At 40.2% G+C, this 21,713-nt stretch overlaps 1 protein-coding gene across 1 annotated transcript; it reads right to left on the reverse strand.

Moving 5' to 3' along the window:
• Positions 1-7,420: 7,420 nt before the first annotated feature.
• On the reverse strand, positions 7,421-20,673 carry stxbp1b (syntaxin binding protein 1b). The gene is made up of 20 exons (XM_028414409.1): positions 20,620-20,673; positions 16,406-16,455; positions 16,243-16,324; positions 15,992-16,068; positions 15,832-15,910; positions 15,237-15,340; positions 13,415-13,563; positions 12,786-12,870; positions 12,455-12,585; positions 12,145-12,252; positions 11,979-12,039; positions 11,373-11,438; positions 11,145-11,225; positions 10,904-11,042; positions 10,573-10,682; positions 10,305-10,406; positions 9,986-10,071; positions 9,741-9,895; positions 8,695-8,818; positions 7,421-7,550 (listed from the first exon to the last, which is right to left on the reverse strand). The coding sequence occupies exons 1-19, from the start codon at positions 20,654-20,656 to the stop codon at positions 8,709-8,711; spliced, it is 1,812 nt and encodes a 603-aa protein (XP_028270210.1). The 5' UTR covers positions 20,657-20,673; the 3' UTR covers positions 7,421-7,550; positions 8,695-8,708.
• Between the last annotated feature and the right edge of the window lie 1,040 nt (positions 20,674-21,713).

Below are 21,713 nucleotides of genomic sequence, written 5' to 3' on the forward strand. Positions count from 1 at the left end.
GCCACTTAAAAACATAAACTAAAACATCTTCAGATTACATATTTTTCACAATGAAAATGAAAAAGAGATTTGAAAATAGTAAGAAGTTAAACTCAATAACCTCCCAGAGCTTAGACTATCCTCAACCAGCTGCCAAAAGTGAACATCGAATCAGATCTGTCACATATAAGAGAAAAGTGAGTACAGCCTTTCTTCAGTCTGTGTTGCTATTTTAATTATTTCTGAGGAGATAGCATTTAATGTGGTGAGTGCACTGTTCCTCCTCAAAAAGCAGAGAGGAGGTGAAGTCCAGCAATTGTGCTTATCAGCTTATAGGTGAATAACTAATACTGTACTGCATGTGCGACATCAGGTTCCCTCTGCTCATTTTTCTCTAAGCTTTGGTCTATTGCTGATTAACATATCTGTGTGCTCTGTCATTTGAGGTGCCATATACATTCTGACTGATAGCATTCTTGCTAATGCTGTTTCACTCATGTTCCGCTGAAGGAAAAACCCATAACTTAACCAGCGTATCCTGGAAAGATTACCAGAAAAAAATGACCCATGGTTCTGCCTTAAAAAAAAATTCATTTAACAATTGAAGCCTTAGATTCTTCGATCAAGTACTAAGTTAACTGCGTTCTGATATCAAACCTTTTCAAACTCATTTATTGTGACCCAAAGGTGCTTTTTTTTCCAGAGCCCATCCCATCAACACCACTCTGTAACACCTCTTCAGTATTTTAGCAATACTATCTCCAATAGCTCTAACACAAACATGAATGGTATGTTAGTTTGTATATATTGTAGATTGCTACATGAAATATAACTTTTTATTCTAATACTAAATAGTGCACAGTAGAAAAGCATTTATTATAACACTGCTCCACATCAGCGTCCCTCCCCAGCAGCTTGAAGTGCAGGATGTTTCCACGCTCTATGTGAAACCATGTCCAAATGCCTGCACAGGGAAAATCAATGAAGGTCCGATATGAATTAGCATATTCTTCACTCTGGTGAATGCTGATGAGGACTGAGGCCCAGTGAAATGCTGTTGTGCTCAATAGGGAGAGCAAGAAAGAGTCAGGTCCACATCCAGGTTTACACAGAACACACTGCAACCAAACCAGACAGCCATACTGTTCACTGACTGTAGTTCAGCCAAACAGGCAGCCCCGGGCAATATGAAAATTACAGTGAAGGTAACAGAAGTTGGCACATGCAGTGAAGAGGACGTCTTCTTAGTGTGGAAAAAATAACAAATGTGCTTAATTTCTGCTGCAGCAAGACTGGTCAAATAATAATAGCAGTATCATCAGCTAAGTAGAAGAAACACTTCAGTGTAGTTTAATAGAATTTTAAAGAACGGCCTCCAAAGCACTATATATAAGAAAATCAGCCAACATATCAATATAAAAAAATTAATCCAAAAAGTTGGTATCAACCACAAAAATCCAATATTACTCAGGCACTGTCCCAGACAGCATTTAATAAAAAGATTAAAAAAAATAATCATGATGTGTTAGCATAAATTAAAACACTCATTTAATGAGAGTTTGGGGATGAACTGCTCTGTCACTGCAATGAAAAATCCTGCTGATGGACACAGAGGAAACCAAAGTGCAGAAATGACTAGAGAGGCTGTAGCACTGAACGTGCTGTGTCTGCAGCGAGGGGGAGGAATGCTGCTCAGCTGATTAGAACTGTTGTGCTTCTGTGTAACCCTGATGTACAATATTGACACAGTGATGCCATTTGGATCGACTTGAGACAGGAAACATGGGACACATGGTTAGAGCCACATGTATGACGCAGATGGTCACTGACACTAGCTGTGATAGGTCACATAAAAGACACCCCCACTGGATGCTGGTTCAATTCCCATCAGGTCCCAGGGCAATTTTGTACTTGACCAGGATACAATATTGATTGAGTTTCATACATGTGATGCTGTGAGACCCTGACCATGTGTCCGCATGTTGTCAGGACTGCTCCAAAGCAGATGATTGTTTCGGTTCATGAGCAATGAATGTGGAGTGTTTCTGGAGCATCTATACTGAGGATGAATGCTTGGGTATTTTTTTAATCTGTCTATTGTGAGTCCTGAAGCCTGTGCAATACTCAATGGCTGTATTACCCCTTTAAACGCATGTTATTCTTTGTTCCACTGTACATAACCATTCCATGTGGCATCATTTATTATCTGTTCTTTTCAAAATCCAAAGTTATAGCCAAGTTATCTAAACTGAGATCATAGGTTTCAAAAATGTATTTTGGGCTCATGGTTATATTCTATTTTTTATAACGAGATAACCCCGGTACAATGAGACCTTAGTGCTTACAGAGATCTATAGTTTGACCAGATGTAAAAATAAGACTGTGGATTGAACGCTGAAGGATGGTTAGAATACTGTGCTTTTTACATTGAAATGATGTACAAAGGAGATGTTTCTTTTGTTTCTTGTTAAAGATAAAAAGGATATATGATGTACAGATATGGCTGTACATTGATTTATAGAGATGTATGATGAGAAGTTAGAGATTATTTGTGTTATGTAATCCCTATGTGGCTGATGTAACTGCTCACATCTCTCATGTGTTTCCCTCTCTGTGTCCTCTCACAGCTGTTTCACCACAAAACAGAACAGAAGTCACTGCTTCTTCTTTTGGGTCTGATCTTGCAATATTCTTTTTGGAAAATAGCAGAGAGAGTGAAGTATTCTCATACTTTTCCTGGAGACAATAAAAAAAAGTCCAATAAAAAGGAAGCACACGATATATTGCTCATTGAAAGACATGTTTCTGTTTTTTGTTTTTTTTTGTTGAGCTTCAAAAACCTATTCAGACGTGTCTGCTTACGTGACTAGAGCAACAAGAGTGCAGCATGGAGGCCAGCTTTTTTAACAAGAAAAAAGAAAATAGAGAGCAAAGTATGACTGATACACAGTATCTTATTAATGTGTGCCATTTTCCACAGAATGACCACATTGTTGGACTGGCTGACAATACACGCACTGTAATTTATTTTCGCTCAATCCTACACAGTCAGAAATGTCAATAATAGGACACATAATGTGCATTAATCTGCTGCTCAAAACAGTTTGCTGCAACCGTTTAAGTGTTTCCATTAAGTGTTTTTACAGATTCAGCAGTAAGTATACTAATAAATAAGCAAGCTTTAAAAGATTTTTGTAGACAGTAAAAAGACAAAATATATGACTATCACAATGAAAATTAATTATCACAAGCAAAAACAGTACTTTACCAACAAGTGAATTAAAAAGCCAGCCACTCTGCTGAATGAATAAACAAACAGGTGAGTCACATGACCAGATAAGAAAAGAGCATACCAGAGAGCTTTTAAAGATCATTCATCACTCAAATACATGATTAAGCTACTCTGTAAAAAACAAGAAGACGGGCCATCTGCCTTGTTTCCAGCACACTGTTCAAAAGTTGTGTTACAGATTCACAAATATACATTTAATCAACCTATTTTACTGTAGTAACAGCTTGTGAGAGCATCTTAAATACTGTGTGTGATCTCAGCAATTAGCATCTAATTAGACTAAATTAAGACTTAGCACAACAGTTCTGACACCATGTGCCATTGTCTGTTGTTTCATGACAATGCTTTCAAATTTCTGGATCCTGCACTTGTTTCTGTACTTGTTCCTTGTCATCACCACATTTGCACATTGTGTATTGTAGATGTATCCAGTTGCTGTATGGATGTACAGGAATCCCTAAAAACTAACATTCTGTAACATCGTGACTGATGATAGATTATTTTGAAGAGTTTAATTCCTGTTCCTCTCACTTGCAACCACCTGTGTCACAGGTGAGGGGCGTGGTTTGAAGGACAAATGAGTAAGAGAAATGTTTGGTAATGAGGGCAATGAGAGTTCCAAATAAACCTCAGCTGTATTTGCTGTTACAGACAGAGCAGTGTGTTATATGTTTAGCCATGGTTCAGTCTCAACTATCACACTGAGGACTACAGTGAGCGGAGGACCATGACCTTTGAAATGGATGAGATCTGGCCTGGAGAAGTGATCTTTGGTTGCTTCAGGTGAGTTTGTACATTTTGGGCCCTCTGCCTGTTTTTCAGTTTTTAAGGTTTTTATTATGTAAGCAGCATTTTTTGTATTGGAAATTTCCTCCTTTTGGACTTTCAACATTGTTTCTCTTTGAGTTTGTAGGCGTGAAGGGACACTGAAGAATCTAGTGTGCAGATGAGGTTAGCTGACAACAGGACCCTCCACCAGGAAGACAGGCAGACACTGAAAGTAAAGGTACACTCACACACATACATGCACACAGCCTTCTCCTAATAAAATACTGTCGCATCATCACACTCTGAGGCTTGAGGCCAGAACTGACCACACTAATAGTTTATGAAGCAGTGAGTAGGGGGGTGACAGGGGTCTTAAACTGAAATTGGCTGGTGGCCACTGCTTGTACTTTTATCACACAGGAGTGCCACTTCAGCATTTACAAGAAGTGCAATATTTCTGACAATGTTATTTTTTTTTTAAATGTAATAAGGGAAAACCCTTATTACATTTTTCTATTTAATCAGTCAGTCATCTTAAATGGACTTGTTTAAACAGTGAAATTTATTTTCTTTTATCTCAACTCGCAAAACATCACATCTGATATATTTATGAACACTAATCTTTGACCTTTTCTATTATTATCATCACATAAAATTAATTGAAATTGGTCCCTGGCTGGTAATTAGAGCCCCTTTCTCTGTGAGATGTGAGGCAGCTAACTCTGACTACAAGAGATACAGCACAGGGCCTTCAGAGGAACAGTCTGAAACAGTGGAATTCCCTCTCTATAGTATGCCTAAAAAGATGTTCTGGTTATATAAGCCTGTCTTGTGCTTCACACTGAGCTGCCTTAGCAGAGGTGGACAGCTCTTCTGAGCTTTGCCTCTGTAAAACACTGGTTTCCATAGCATTGAATGACTCACAACTTCTTGTGCTGTCTGCGGCCTTGAGCACAGTACAGCTCTGTGTAAATGCAACACAATTCAGAAATCTTGCTGGAATCTCAGTGTATGGTAGAACACACTGACAACTGTGTTGTTATTTTTTTTTCATGTGTCAAAACATTGATGCAGAGTCATTGCTGGGAAATGACTCTAAAAATAAATCTTTCCATCACAGATGAGTACTTCAAAGCTCTCTTAATAAAAGAGCACCACCTGTCCCACGCTTTTAACAATATGAATGGGCTGAAGACTCCCTCCTCTGGCTCTGTGAGAAATAACAGCTGAATGTGTGCACTGTGGTATTTAGCACTGTCAAGTTTGTTGAAATAAAACACCTGGAACAAATTTTTTAAAAAAAAAGGAAATTTAATAATTGAGTATATTGCATTCTGCCTCTTGCACCATGAGTTGGAGTGTTGGAGTACAGACATCATGAGCTTGCTGTACAGGAGCTGTTTGTGGTCATTTTGGCATCCGATTCTTCCCTCTGGAGGATTTTAGGGTGTGTCAGACACCAGGGGACAGCCAGAACTTGTGGATGGGATTTTAGCCTATCTGGCCATGAAACCTAACAGCATCACAAGAAATGCTGGAGGATCAGGCTGATTGCAAGTAACACATGACCCACCAGTTAATCAATCGGTGACGCCTCTGAAGTGAGCCATCATCTAAACAAGCTCAGTCAAGCCAGCTGAGAATGTTAGATGCTCATCTGTACAAGGTGTTACAATATTGGTGCTCACTGCAGCCGAAAAGGTCAAAGAAAAGTCAAGATTTCAGCAATTCTTTTTATTCAGCTTTAGCTTTGTAAAATCCTTGCTACAACCATGCCTAAAAATACTATTTGAATATATCCTCTCACATAAAGACCATTTTAGAAAGATTTTCAGTAACCCCAAACACAACAGATGGTCACACAGTGTGGCTGTTTATGTCCCCTGTAGGATAGACCGGAGCTTTCTTTATTCATGACCTGTGTCAAACATCCACTCTGTTCTTTTCACTTGTCTGTCAGGGTCGAACATTAACCCCACCTGGTCGTGTTTCGGCACTTAAATTACTTGTAAAGCCTCAGACATTTCATTAATTGTTTGTATTTGACAGAGGTGGAAATTCACAAAATACATTTCACTCACATTGCTGTAGGTTTTTGTATAGTGGTAGTAAAGTAATTGCACCTTCCATCTTAAAGAGTGCCTGTCAGTTATGATGTCTGCTAGCAAGAGATGAAAGGACAGAGTTGTAAACAGGTGAGAGCTGATACCTCAGCCCTTCTCCTCTGTTTAAAGAGGGTTTTTCTAGTGTTCCATAGATGGCCTCTGACTCCTCTTTCAAACCATTTGGCTTCTCTATCTAGAATGTGGGTGGACATTCTTGTCCACAAAGGAGTGACAGATGTCTTTCAGGTGTAGGTGGAGAGTCCTGACCTGGGAGGTGGCTCTCCTGTGCTGTGACATCCTTCTGTGTAGTGGTTGTTTTGGTTTGAGCGCTGTGATTTCATGTTTTTGGGTGTTGTAGGGTCCTGATGAAACCCAACTTGTTCCAATGGGTGGTGTGAATCACATAGTAGTGCTGGTATGTGTTGATTTTCTGTACATAGGTTCCTGTCTGGTTCAGTGCACACAAGACCCAGAAATGCCAAACTGTTGCCTTTCCTTCGGGTAAACTGGATGTTTAAATCTACTGCACTCCCCTTCTGATATTTGAACTCAAAGAGAAGATAACACAGTTTAATGGAAGCCACTTTATTAGCTGAACACACATCCTGCAGCACATACTGGTGATGGATGTGGACATGAAAGCACAAACTTGTGATAATACTGACATTCTCTTTATACGAAGTGGGTCACTACTTATAGAGAATCACCATACGACAAAAACCAGTGGACAGCATCATGGTCTAACACGGGGAACCAAAAAGCTACAGGACCAAATACACACTGTCAGAAACACTGCTGAGTACTGCGACAATGTTTGAGAGGAAACCCAGCTACACTGTCTTTCAAATGCATGAGCTACAGCTAAATATACCATCAGAGTGACTTTATGTTGGCGTTTCAGACACATTAATGTAAATCTTAATGATTTGTATGGATTTATAAAGCGCTACATGCTCCAACAAAAGACAAAAAGAAGGTGGTGTAGTGTGGTGGTTTGATAGGGTGGAGAATACAACAGTTAGTTCACAGATGATGTGTTAAATCCAGGAGTGCACTATGAATAAGTGTGAAGCATTTATAACTCATAATCCATGAATCTCATCCAGTCATCTAAACTAATTCACATGCACTGCTTTTCCAAATAAATAAAACACAGCAGACAACATTCAACACATATCCAATCTGATAAAACTTTGATCAACACACTTACATTTAAAACACAGCTCCATTCATGACTTAACAGCAACTGAACTGTATACAACACAAAAGACTGTGTGTGTGTGTGCCATGCCGGGTGGGGGAGAAGAGAGGGAGCACTACAGGAGCTTCTTAACTGGTCTGCTCGTCTTTCTCCAAGTCTTTGAGGGCTTTCAGAAGGCGAGAGGGGGTGTAGATTTCAGTCGATCCTACAAGACACAAACAAGGCCATATTGATAGTCACTGTACAGGAATAGCTGACAACTGTCAAGATTGTGGATTCACCAACAAAACCAACATTGAGACAACAAAGATTCAAAATTACTCTTTTACAAAGCACACAAAATAGATAGAAAGACGAAGAATAGCAACAGTTCAGGGACACACACATTACAGGGATGCTGCTGCAGGATGTAAAAAAGGAAGATGAAACACAGCACAAGACCAGAGGTCAGACTGGAAGACATATGGAGAGACATAGGTGCCTTATTTATAACTTACCTTTCATGCTTTTTTATTTTTCTACAAGAATGTGACTCAATCTGAGCTTAAAATGCTGATATTTAATCACAACCAGATTGTTTATATGTAAAAATGTATTTACATTAATTTGTTTTTTAGTTACTGAAACTTTTTTGTTTACTAATCTGCAATTTCTGTAAGACTAAACTGGTTTGTAGAGGGTGTAAACTGTAAATACAGTTGAAGCTATGACACATGAAGAATAAAATAAAACGTGATGTAGGTAAATTACTGTAGCACCCCTGGGGATTTTTTCAACTGTATTTTTACTGTACATTACTGTAGAATGGTGATTAGTGCTTAATGTACAGTGAGAAGACTGACCACTTAATGTATTTAGTGGTTTTACTGAACACGCCTATAGAGGACAAAAGATAGGATAAAAAAAACACATTAACACTCAACACATAATCTAACCACATAAAGACAGAAAAAATGACAAATTAATGTTAATGACCACAAACAAGTAGTACTGCTGCTACAATACAATATATCAGGGAATATACTCCCTGCTAAAATTTTTCTCTTTGTGGAGACTGTACACCCCCCTGTCTATGAGTAGGTTTTCTCCAGGAGCTACAGCCTACTGCCACACTCCTCCCACACATGATAAAGCAAGTATAGCCATGACTAGCTTTAAATCTGTATGTCCATGGATGGATGTGTAAACTGCTGCCAATGGACGAGTAAATGTGTTATAGAATTGTCCCCAAACACGCAGATAACAACAGGAAGACCAGGGTTAGTCACTTCACAAAGACAAGGATATCTGTCAGTAACAACATGAGGGAACACAGGGATTCACAAACACATCACGACTTGTGTATTTACTTCCAAAACTCTGTTCATTCTGCGGGCGGCTCCTCTGTGCCCTCTGGTAGGGCATTGGGGTCCAGGAAGTCTGGATGCTGTAGTTCCTTCAGGTACTTAGGGGGTGTGATGACATGAGTGGAACCTACAGGGGACAAAATCCTGAAAGCTCAGCAAGGACTGAATCCTGCTTGAAAGTCTATCGGAATCATTTCACAGAGGAAAGTGGTTCTAAAAAGTTACAGAATGCTGCCAAACAAGAGGTCAGGACAGGAGGGCCTGATGAAATCTGAGCTCCAGTTGATTTTGCAGGTTCAGCTGTTCTCTCCTGCTTCCTCACACAGCATTCAAGAGTCGCAGTAACGTATCGGCTCTCACAAAGAATGTGATTAATGCTGTTACACAGAAGCACAGTTTTGCTGACTCGGCTGAGTGCGGATCATAAATATACGATTTCCAAACAGACACATCAGCAAGATCCAGACACTCAGAGGGATTTATTCATTTATACCAGGTCACGCTGCATCACACACACTATTGTTGACCTTCTTTATGAAATATGTAATAAATACTAGATCACAGTGAAATATTGAGGCAGACAAATCTGTCAATTTCAAGATAAGGTAGGGATTATCCCTTACATAAAGCAGCAAGCACAAATCGGTGTTCTTCAGCACTGGATCAGTGGAAAAGATTGTCACATAGATTTAAGGTTAAAATACCTTCAGGATAAACATCACAGTTCCACATGTGATGTGCTATCCTTTCAAAAACTTTGCCATTTGGTCAATAGTAGGGTCAAACTTCTCTACTCAATAGCACTAATAGTCGTGCATGTACTTGAATGTCTTTTGGTCTTTGATGGACGGAGCATAGTCCAGCATGCATTTGTTAGCCGCCTTTGAAACAGAACAGCCTTGTCATGCCACTTTAACAGAGCTCTAAAAAATGCATCCTTTGAGAGATCTGTGTTAGTACTTGTTGTAGTATAAACCTGCACAGCTCTAATCAATACCCTATAAATTGATGTGCCCATTTTACAGTCTACTAAGCACCAGTGAACTCACCAACCAGGGCCTCCCACTTGCCATTGGCCTGAGTGACCTCATACACACAGCGCATCTCGCTGTATGTCATGCCTCCGATGATGAAAACGATGATCCTTGGCCCGGTCTTCATCTCTGTGGGGCCCCTGTTCTTGTGCCAGTTACCGTAGCGAGCACTGTGTGATGAGAAGCAAATGGATTTAGCATTTATGGCAAGATGCAGGATGTTTTGTAGTCAGGACTGCAGTGGAAAAAAGGCTGCATACCTTGATGGAGCACTGGCTTTGGCAGATACTTGCCGCTGTGAAATGTATGGGTAATGCTTAGGGTCAAGTTTGTCCTCAATTGCATCCTGTAGGAACACAAGCAAATTATAACAATGCTCCATTTCTCATTAGAAGTACTCTCTAAAGCCCTATTCTGGTGGGAATAGCACTGTTTACAGGATATGATCTGTCTCATGACAGAGACAACACAAAGGACAGAGACAAAACCGTATAGCAGCATGATGGTTAGAGATAATCTCTAATGATAGTGGGCAGTTTTACGCCTCCATCCACAGCAGTATCAGCACATGATGAGTACCTCAATGAGATCCTTGATGACAGGAGTCCACCTGGACAGCTGGTAGGTCTGCTCACTGATCCGTTCCTTGCGGTCGGGCTTCTTTGCTTTCTTGGGAGCCCCCTGTGAGGAAACGGTGCTGATCAGATTGGCGGGAGACTCTGTCTAATGCCCTGTTGTATGTTGAGTTATGGACATTGAATGGTCTGTGTTGGTTTTACAGATAGGAGGACTATATGTGGCTAAAGCTTATGACTTTACATTGAGGTCCTGGTCCAGGACTGCTCACCTCAGACACAATGGGGAGACCCAGGTGGGCCATGTTGGAAATGATGTCACTGTCCTCTGGTGGGATGTTGGCATGCTGAAGGAGTTTACACAGGTTCTCCTCAGTCACACCTGACGCACACATTCAGACACACAAAGACATGCAGCATAGATGTTCAGTCTCTACATGCAACACACACACATGCATGACAGCGGGCATGTTGTGAGTGCAGCAGATAAAGTGAGAGTGGATTTGTACTAAAGAACGAAAATGTGTGAAAAACAGAACATAATATTGAAAAAGAATAGACCTCCCTCTAAATGGGATTATCCAAGCATAAAGGATATCTGACCATTCTTTAGGAAGATGTAGAGCAGGATGATGCGGATCTTGTCACCCACAGACACGTTGGCATCCAGTAAAACGGGTACGATGAGCCTCATGGGATCCTTGATCTTCTCGCCCTCTGCATCTGTTCCCATAGCCAGATCCTAAAAGAAGACGACAGGAGACTTAATGTCAGCCTGTGCCCTCCATAAGGTCTGTCTAAAGACAGATCTAACTGGACAACATCACTGTGTGTGTATCATTACCTGTTCTACACGACAGAGTTTGTCCACAGTGCCCTGGTAGCGGTTCATGCAGTCCTCAGCCAGGTGGAGATGGGTTGAATACTGAGCTCAGAGAGGAGAGAAACGGTTATGAGTGAGTGGAGGGTAAAGTCGTGATTTAATCACATTACCCCATCTAATACATGACGAATAATGTAATTCAATATAATACAGATACAATAGAAGTTAAAGAGGGAAGTCGGCTCCTACCTTACTGAGCTCTTTCTGGTACTGTGGCATCTTCTTCAGCATCTGGGACAGTTCCTTCATGGTGGTCTGAGAGATGGAGTGAAAGTGTTATATTTACCTTTTTTAGTTGATGCAGCTGTTCTGTAGCTTCATAATTGTTTTTTTCTTTTTGCAAATTTGTGTTTGGTTTTTAAATTTGGAACTTTATTTTGAATAGTTTTGGGGGTTTTTGTTTTTCAAAAATATTGCAGTTCCCCACATGGCCTGTGGGAGGTGGCACCAAAAGTGACTCCATAGACCTCTATGCTGAAATGTCCAATTTTTCAATAGAAATAAACAGCAGCCTGTTTATAACTAGTTTATGCAGACAGTGGATTTTTGCTGATTGTCATTTGAGTGTCTTAGAATGTGCTAATCAAAAACTGCATTACTGTCTACAACCCCCAAATATCCAGCTTCTGCAAAGACATCATCACTGACAAAAAATTAAAAACAGCTAAATGAGAAGCTGAAAAACAGATTGTGCTGTGAGTGTGGAGACTTTCCACCTCTGTGAAGGACAGCCGTGAGCAGAAACACAGTAACAGATCCTGAAACCAGAGCAGAGTGATACAGTGTGTCCTCTACCTTTTCTCCAGTGTTCATCTTTTTGCTGGCCGAGAATTCTTTCAGAGAGCGAGTCACAGCCCTGTGAGACAGAAGACAACAAGCACAGTGAGGATAAAGTCCTGAGGGGGCAGAAAGCTGTGACAGAATGAGTCCTCCTGTTTTTTGTGAGTTGGAAGACACTCACGTTGACACCTCGGCAATATGTTTGTGTCTGAGAGTCAGCCATAGGTCATCATCTTCATCCAGTAATACCTCCTTCATTCTGGTCTCACCCATACCGGAGGTCTCAAACCTGACAGACAGAGGTTGGAACATTGAAAGTGTGCGCAAGAGACAAGAGGTACATCTTTTTTTTGCTTATTTCCTGCAGCAGAAGAGAGTGCTGATACCTAACAGAGAACAAACTAAAAAAAAATAGGATAACAAAGAAAAAGGAACAGAGAGCTGAAGAAGAGGACACGGATAAGGAAGAAAAAAAAGAAAATAATGATTACTTGTAGACGTCGTTCTCAACGCCCAGCAGGTCGTAGGCCATGGCCTGCAGGGTGAGCTCATGCAGGATAGGGGAGACGGGGTCAAAGCCACGATCCAAAATGAGCAGCTGAGTGCGAGACTTGTCTGGACCCTGGAGACATTGGAACACAAAACGCACACTACAGAGGACTGACACTTCACCATTCCCTCTGCTCATTCTGCACTTACTATTATTACATCATATAATCGGCTTAAGCTACAGTCAACACCAAGAAACTGTGTTTTTGTATGAAAAACACAAAGTTTCTTACAGTCTGAATGGAGCTGATGCATCTGATGCCATGACCCTACCTCTCCCATGGTGGGGTCATCAGCCTTGTAGGCATCCAGCTTCTCCTGCAGCATCTGGGCCAGAACTGAACAGTCTTTGTACTCCCTGACACAACACAAAAACACACAGCATGAGATGTCTACAATTAAATACACATTGATCTGACACACAGAGTGTGTGTACAAGTCGAACAATTTGTAAAGTAGCCTGACCTATTTTAATACCTCAGTTTTCTATTCACCCTTAACAACACCCAGTTACTCCTGGAACTGAAATGTAAATTTATGTAAGAAAAAAAGTCCCTTTGCAGCTACAAGAAGCAGAAGCTGAAAATAAGCTAGTAACTATTATAGTAAAACAGGGAAAGCTAAAGGAAAAAGGCTGAGAAGTCAATAAAAAAGGTGCTTTAACAAAGCTTGAAATAAGAGCACCAAAAGCTGGCAAGGTAAAAAATACCTAATAATCCTGAATATTGTCTGAGTAATCTCAGACAATATTCAGGATTTTTCCTACTAAAATGAAACCCTACACAAGTAATTCACCATTTTAGCCCCAAATTGCCATATTATTCTTGTGAAACGTAAAAACAGGTTTGCCATACTACACCAATTAGACACAAAGATTATTAAGTTGTTTTTACTGGACTCACCCTCTGTATCTGATTCCTGGATACTCTTTAAGTGTGGCACAGAGGGTGGCAATCTGCTCAGCACAGCGCTCCAACATGTTATTCTTCACATCAGCCTTGAAGGGGCTGTAGAAGTCCTGAAAGGCATCCACTTTATCCAGGGAGAAGACCTGAACACAAAGGACACCACATGGTTAATCTGACACTGGTTCTCTGAATCCTGAACTCATCCACACCAAAGATGGGTTGTATGTGATATGCTCTCATATGCTTGCAATGTTTTCATTAGGAGTCTTGTGTTTTATCTATGTTTCAACATTTTCCAGTAACAATACATTAAGATCATGCATGGCTTGTAAGCTGCTAAAAATCCGAAATGTATTCAGAAATGTTGGCCACCAGGATGTTGACACTAATTAAAGCCTTTTCAACACACACTCCACACAAACACATGCCCCATCTGTCCCTCAGTCCATCACATGATAACAATCCCTGTGCTTTCTCTTGTCACACATCTATTCTGGGCACCGATTGGCTGCAAGGTGCGAGCACTAGTTTGGTCAGCCAATAAGGTGAGGAGATGAGATGAAGGCGGGGTTGCTATGACGTGTCCCTTCCCCTCAGGATTAAAAAATACAGGACAACAGCAGAGGATTGAAGACTAAAGCTGATCCAACACAAAACGCTGTCGGTCTGATCCTTCCTCCACTGAGGAACTGTGTCATTCCCAAGGGGTGATGTGGGAGGAGAGCTATTTATTCAGAAGTTTGGCTCTTGGTACTGGGCACCACAGTGGCTTGCACTGCTGTCCTGTGTGGGTTTTCTCTAGGTTCCTCCCACATACCAAAGACATGCATGTTAGGTTAATAGGTGTGAATGTGAGCGTGACTGGTTGGTAGTCCTGTGATTGATCGGCAGCCTGAGCAGGCTGTAACACAGCTCTCGCCTGTTGACAGCTGGGATAGGCTCCTGTAGTACAGGACAAAGCAGGTTCAGAAAACTGATAGATGGGTCTTGATACTGCCTGAAAGTTTAGGATGATCCTGCACTGCTGTTGGTAAAAGCATTTTTGTTCATCTACAGTTCTCTAATGATGACTTATGTCATTGTCACCATGGTGACTAAACAAAAGTTTAGGCAACATTCAGAATACCCAATTACATTTACAAAGTATGTTCTTTATGTTCGCTTGTTTGTTTGTTGTTTGATTTTGTGCCAGAGGTGTGACTCAAATCAGATTTGTTTTTAGGCCTGTAGGGACACACCCATCAGGTCCTGGTTTACTGTCTCATTTTTCTTTACCTCCAACACTGAGTTCAGTGTTTGCAGTGCCTTATGTGTTTCCACCTTCCATTTTGTCAACTCTTTTCTGAAAACCTAGCTATTAAATCCTATAGACACACAATAGACTGCCCTCAGAAAAACAAAAGACATGGATGAACTTTAAAAGCAATTATAACAACCACTTTTCCACCCCATTAGCTGTGAGAAAAATTACCTATTGTTGAGGTCACTTTTCTAAACTCTGAGGTTGACAATGACAGACGTGTGGCGCTGCATCAGCTATCTGCTTGTGAACCAGGTGCTTGAATGCAGCGGACACACACCCTAACACTTAAACAGGCCTCGTAAACAATCATGTCATCCTGTACCAGCCCTAAATTCATGTGGTCAAAAAGCACCTTGTGCATAGAAATCTGCACCCATCCTCAAACTATATTCAAAGTTTGTGGGCATTAGAGCTGATTTTACACACTCTTGACTGAAATCTCTTATACCCTTGTCCATCACATCTGATGTGGCAGCCTGCCACACTGTAATCCCAGTCTAGACAGTGTCTTACCTGAGATTCATAGGGCAGAAAGGCGATGTGGATCTCAGTCAAGGCCTTCATGTATTTGGAAGCACGGGATTTGGTCAACAGTCCAAACAGGGAATCTGGTATTGCTGCAGGAAATCAAAAGAAATATGAAGGTTAATATTAAATGAATTTTTGTCTCTGATGTCACTCAAAATTTCACTTGTCTTATTGGAAACAAACTCCCCAGATGCTTAACTAGACTTCTGTGGATACAAGGGTTTATTTCTTATGGCATGAAGTGAAGTATGTTGTGCAGATATTTACATCATTACAATCCAGTTTTCCAGTCTGTTCTGTGTGAGAGCACAGAGCATGCAAATGTGACAAAAATCTGTGAGTTTTGACTGCTGGCCACAAGTGAGTGAATTATGACATATTATTTGCTTATTATTTGCTCCAATGATGTATTCAAGGACAAGGACGTTCTCTCTATCCATCCTAACCGACTAAAACACAGCCATGTTACTGACTCCTGTCTCCAGTTGTTGCTGAATGGAATAATAGAGTAGGTATTCTTGCCCTGATGTGACGGGTTATGATCAGGCACCACATGAGCATAACTGAATACAATACTCACTGTTAGTGAAGAAGACGTGGGCTGCTTTGTATCTGGCAGACTGCGGGTCTCTGAAGTCATCAATCAGACCTTCCACAGACTAAAGGAGCAGAGAGCAGTGTTACTGAACTGACGTGAAAGGGGAGAATAGTATAGTTGGAATAATCGCTGCATCATTCACCTCGTCTGAGGGCGTGACCAGGTAGATGGCCTCCATGGTGGGCAGAGGCTCACGACGCTTGGTTATGTCTTCTACAACTGTAATGCACAGGAGGAAAGAAACGCTCAGTACTCATCTATCAGATGCTGAATGAAGCTGACAACAATACAAAAATCTGGTAAACACACCCATTCTTTGTGACAATGATAATCTACTTTATTTAGTATGTACAAAAACATGGCTTTAAAAGCAAGTTCTTCTGAAGCACTTACTTGTGATTCCCTCTGACATGATGTCTGTCATCTTACAGCAGGAGGAAATCATCCTCATGCTCAGCTTGTCCACCACCAGCACCTACAGCACAGTTTATTATTCATTTCTGATCAAGCTGATTATGATACTCTCAAATATTGATTAGAGTAGCAGGACCCCTACCTTCCATTTTCCTTTCTCTCTTGCCTTCTTGATGACATTGTTCATTATCTCTGTAAAGTAGAAATATATTATTGCAGTTACTGTTACAGATATATACTGTGCTGTTCTGTTCTACATTATGAAGAGGAGGTCAGGTATTGGATTCAGTGAGTCCACATTCTCTCTCTGTGTTTTGTCTGCGTTTCCTTCTGTTTTCCTTGATTTATTACAGTTAGTTGTGTGAATTACTTTAGTTATACTTTGTCAACATCAACGCTGCTGATACTACAGTTTGTGTTTCGTATGTCAATCAAATTACTCACACTCCTACTGAAGATGTGTGAATTAACCCTATCATACTAAAAGCATGTGGATGGGTGATAAAAGCCACTGATTGACCTGCGTGGAGTGCTACATTTATTTTTCTGACATTTGCTGAGCTAACAGCTGTTGATCCTTTATGACGCAGCTGCAGCTCAGTCATGTGACGTGGGTCAGAAGAGTACAGGTGCGTTCAGAGAGTTCTATACAGTGCTTCTGACTGAACTTACTCTCTTGATGGGGCATTTGTGGGAATAAATGAGTTCCTATGAGACCAAAAATGTAAAGTTAATAAGATAAAAACAATAATTCTGTCCAAGTTCATCATATTTTCAATGTAAGTGAGTGATAAGCCATGAAGCATTATAGGACATCTATCATTTTGATTTCAAATAAGGAACAAGAGTGCCCCTTTAGGAATGTATATCTGATGATTCCAGCTGCCATTGAGGGAGGACCTCCACTGTCACAGTTGCAATCACATCACATCAACATTTTAGCAAAATGCTAGCACGTTATAGACAAAAATCCCCCTTTCTGCAAAACAAATTCATCTGTTTTCCTAGCCAAAGAAATACAATATGACGAAGTGAAAATATTTATTTTAGTCACATTTAGCCACTAGGAGTGTGTTCACACATGACACATGACAAACTCTGATGCCCATAGTGTTGTTTGAAATTGTATTTTTTTAAGATATCTGTATGCTTGTAATTAAATTATCCCACCTGCACTGGAAGAGAATAATGAGCTCAGCACACATTGATTACAAATTCTTTTCTTTTTTGCAAAACCATGAAACAAACACAGAATGTTTGCCAAAAAGAGAAAGGATTGCAACTAAGTGTGCACTGTGAATGGACAGTGTGTAATCTGTGAATGTAGCTTTCATAACCTCCTGTCACTCTCGGTGCTACCAGCATGCCAGTTTCCATCACTGGGGGTTTTTAAGCGTGCGGCCAGTCTGTCGAACTGAGTATGAAGGGACCGGCCCACTGCAATCACTGCCTCTAATCTGCTCTCAATCCTCTTACCCTATCCATCGCTCCCCACCGCTATTTCTGTGTCAGCGGACATGACATCACATACACACAAACACTCATCTTCCAAAATAACAAATACTGTTGTTTGAAGAGCAAGTGCAGATAGCATTGGCAACACAGTGGAGCCATGTGATCATTGTGAGCCATTAGTACAGCCATAAACAATAATTGTTAAATAAATAAATGTAAGGAATGTTTATACGTTTTTTTTTACCCTGTATGTGTGTATGTCATATTCTCCACCTGCATCAGCTGCTTTGATGTTACGATGTATGGTGAAGTCAGTGAATGGTTCTTTATCCAATTAGACAACAGGATTAAGTGGAAGTGTCCATGAAAGAATGGGACACCATCTGATGAGCAGCAGGGATAAACAACAGCAGGCTGCTGGTGTCTTATCCACGTTTACAAGATTGTATTTTATCACTGTAATCACAGTGTACTTTGCCAACTGTAAATAACCTACAATATGACACACTCAGTAAATTCTGATTTACCATTACAGCCCCCACCATGGATTCTAGATTTCTAGAAAAGCCCTTAATATGCTAGAGGGGATATACAATATTGTTTATATGGACAAGCACATCGTTGAATGTCCCAAAATGTCAAGACCATGCCACATGCCATTTATCAGCAATTTGTAACCATAGAAACAATGAAAGAAAGAAAGAAAGAAAGAAAGAAAGAAAGAAAGAAAGAAAGAAAGAAAGAAAGAAAGAAAGAAAGAAAGTGAAAACAAAGACAAATCAGTGAGGCCTGCATCAAGTCATATCCTCCAGTTTCTGGGATAAATCACATGTGCTAAAGGGAAAAGGGTTACAGATGCCTAATACACTGACCTGAGATGGAAAGATTTAAAAATGTTTGGCATGGGAGGGTGAGAGGAAGAGTGCACAACCACCAGGACCAACACTCTGATCCTCTCAACAGGTCACTTTTTAACAAACAGGAAAGTACATGTTCCTGTCACAAGTGCTCGTACAAAAGTGAAAAGAAGAAGTTTGATTCTAATAAAGACTTAATTATTGTTTTCACATACTGTTTACTTTTACTGTGTCACACTGTTACTACTGTCGCTATAGGTTTATATACAAAAATGCTGGGATAGGTTTGACTGTCAGTCACAATGCATCTATTGCTGGCACGAAAACATTTCAGTGATGACGTCACTGTGCATCACCTTCTGGATGCCCAGACACCAACCATGAAGAGGATGGTGCAGGATTGTCTAACAATCTCCTTCTATTTTATGCCACATATCAGTAACCCACTGTCGTAGCTGCCTCTTGTCTTTGTTCATTTTGAGCTTTAATGAAATCTCCATTTGCTCTGTTAACTGCTGCATTGATAACTGGGCCACACTGTGTGTTTGTTTCACTTAAATACTGTTGATCTATCTATATAAACGTAGTTAAACCAGCTTAAATGTGCTCATTGTGGGAACAGTGTTGATTCTCAGGACCTTACCAGGTTTCAAACACAGTGTCTATAACAGCTACTATGAAACATGATCACAGAGGATCAATAAGATCCTGGTGATATTAAGCCTGAGGACTGATGTGTCAGGACACATTTCCCTTTTAGTTCAAAAGTCTAATAAAGCTGCCATATCAAACTGCACTGCACACCATGAAATTCTTATCCTGTAGTTGCACCATCATCTGTTCTAGTGTCAGAACGTCTGCTCTGAGGTCTGTTAGCTCGGTTAGCTACGTGTGTTCCCATCTTTCTAATTCCATAATTTCACAGCCTCCCCTTTTACGATGACAAAACAAGAACTTATTGACTTTTATTGTCACTTGGAGGCCGCAAAGCAATCTGAAAATCGTACACTCTTTTCTTGCAAAGTTCATTGTTTTTAGCAAACATTTGCCTGTTCTATTTAAATTACTTTTCTGTAACCCTGAGTTTCTATATTTTTTTTACATTGTGCATAGACCTGCTCATATAATCCATACTTTAATCAAACTACGACAGAGACAGACAGACAGATCAACATATAGACAACAACTCCTAATGCTTATAAAATAGGATAGTTCTTGACAAACCTTTCATAATTCATAATACTGATGATCCACTGTACTTTAGACTTTTATAACAATCTGTATTTAATAATTACAATACAATAATTACAATAATAATAATAAAATCTCCATGTGGACCAGCTCTTGCTGTATGATATATTAAGAATAATGTAAAAAATACAACTTTTTAATGTAACTAGTCCGGGGAGGAGCTGATTTGAACTGTCTTCACGCTACTACAGAATGTTTATTGGACTGCGGTGTACTGATGTTGAAATACCACAGGTGAAATGCATGCTAGTTTAGTTGTTACTGTCAGAGCCGCATGTTTCCTCCCTCACCTCTCCTCTTCCTCTGAGAATGATGTCAAAGCGCTTAATCTGCACAGACAAAGATTAGCGAGGCAGGATTTACCACCGAGCGGGACTCCATACTGTTATACTCAACAACGAGGTCAATAACGACTTCCTAGACGATGGAAACATCCAGAAGAGTCTTACAACACGCCAATAAACAACTTTTCATCTGTATAATTTATTATAATGAACTTGTGATAAAGAGAAACAACCAATCCGCGCGCCACCTGGTTCAGATGTGCGTCTTTGCGCACAGACTCTAGATACAATTTACTGTCGTCCAGAGCAGCTTTGTTCTGTATTACAGTAACTAATGAGTTACAGCGCTCACAGTTTGCATTAAAGGTTTGGCACTCAGTGGCAGCCCCCTCAGGTTTTAACGGGAGCATAATTTACTGTGAAGTGGGATTATATCAGTAGCAGAGCATGAGAGTCAATGAAAAATAAACAAAAATCTTAATAAAAAACAGAAATTAAAAAGTTCTTACTTTCTCCAACAATGGCTTTTAGTCCAAGTGGTGCCATGATGAGCACTCCGCAGTGCGTCCACCTCTCCACGGAACAGGGAGCGCAGCCACAACCAGCTCACCGTAAAGCTCGCGAGAATTACACACTTCCGTTCAAGCTAAAACCAAAATAAAACACTTCCGTTACGAAATGAAATAATTGTTTAAAAAACATACAATAAAACAATAAAATTAAGCATACAAAAATACGAAAACAGCACAATTGAACATCCAGCGTGGGGTTGTGTGTTACTGGATGTTAGTTATGAAACATCAACACTTAATGAGAAAGAAACTCTGACATACAAACAAGTCAACAGAAATCAGATATTAAACTTAAACTAATCACACACTATATTCATCTCCCACATGTTTTGGTCAGTTACACGTTGTTCTTCGGGCCTTGTGTTTCAGTAAAATCCATTTTGAAAGGATAAAGTGGCTGATGATGTCCATCAGAGGGCAGCAGAGGACAGGTAAATATCGTAATAAGAAGAGAAAAGTACTTCCAGTCTTAGAAAGGTCATCTAAAACGTTCAGTATTTGGGAAAAATGAACTTTTTAATGTGACACCCAGCCTTTTTTGTCTGCTGATAGACACACAGACTGTTATTTCTCTTGATGTACATGGTACAGATTGCTTAAAGAGGCCCTATGGATGATAACAATGCAGAAGTGAGAAATGTCGTGTGTGTTAGTGTGTGTGTGTGTAAATGAATGGTTCCTGTGGGACTCTAGGCCTAATTAAACACAGCCTACACTAATAATTGAGAAATCACGTTTTTAATCCTTTTGAATTAACTAACCAAACAACCTTCCTATCAATGATAAGCAGATGGTTCAAAATCCCCCTTTTTATCTAAGGATTAAATCAACAACAATGAAGGAATGTGGTCAAGTGAACATTTTTGACAATCTTCTAATTTCCCACGCATGTCCTGACTAAAAAAATCCCAAATCATCCAAGTTGTTCAGTGAGTTTTACCCGCCCCCTTGTTCCCACTGTGCACCCCCCTCTCCAAACTCAGTCTGCATATCTTCACTGTTACTAAACAGTTTATAGATTTCAAAAAAGT

This window comes from Parambassis ranga, chromosome 9 (genome assembly GCF_900634625.1).
Source record: "Parambassis ranga chromosome 9, fParRan2.1, whole genome shotgun sequence".
Taxonomy (NCBI): domain Eukaryota; kingdom Metazoa; phylum Chordata; class Actinopteri; family Ambassidae; genus Parambassis; species Parambassis ranga.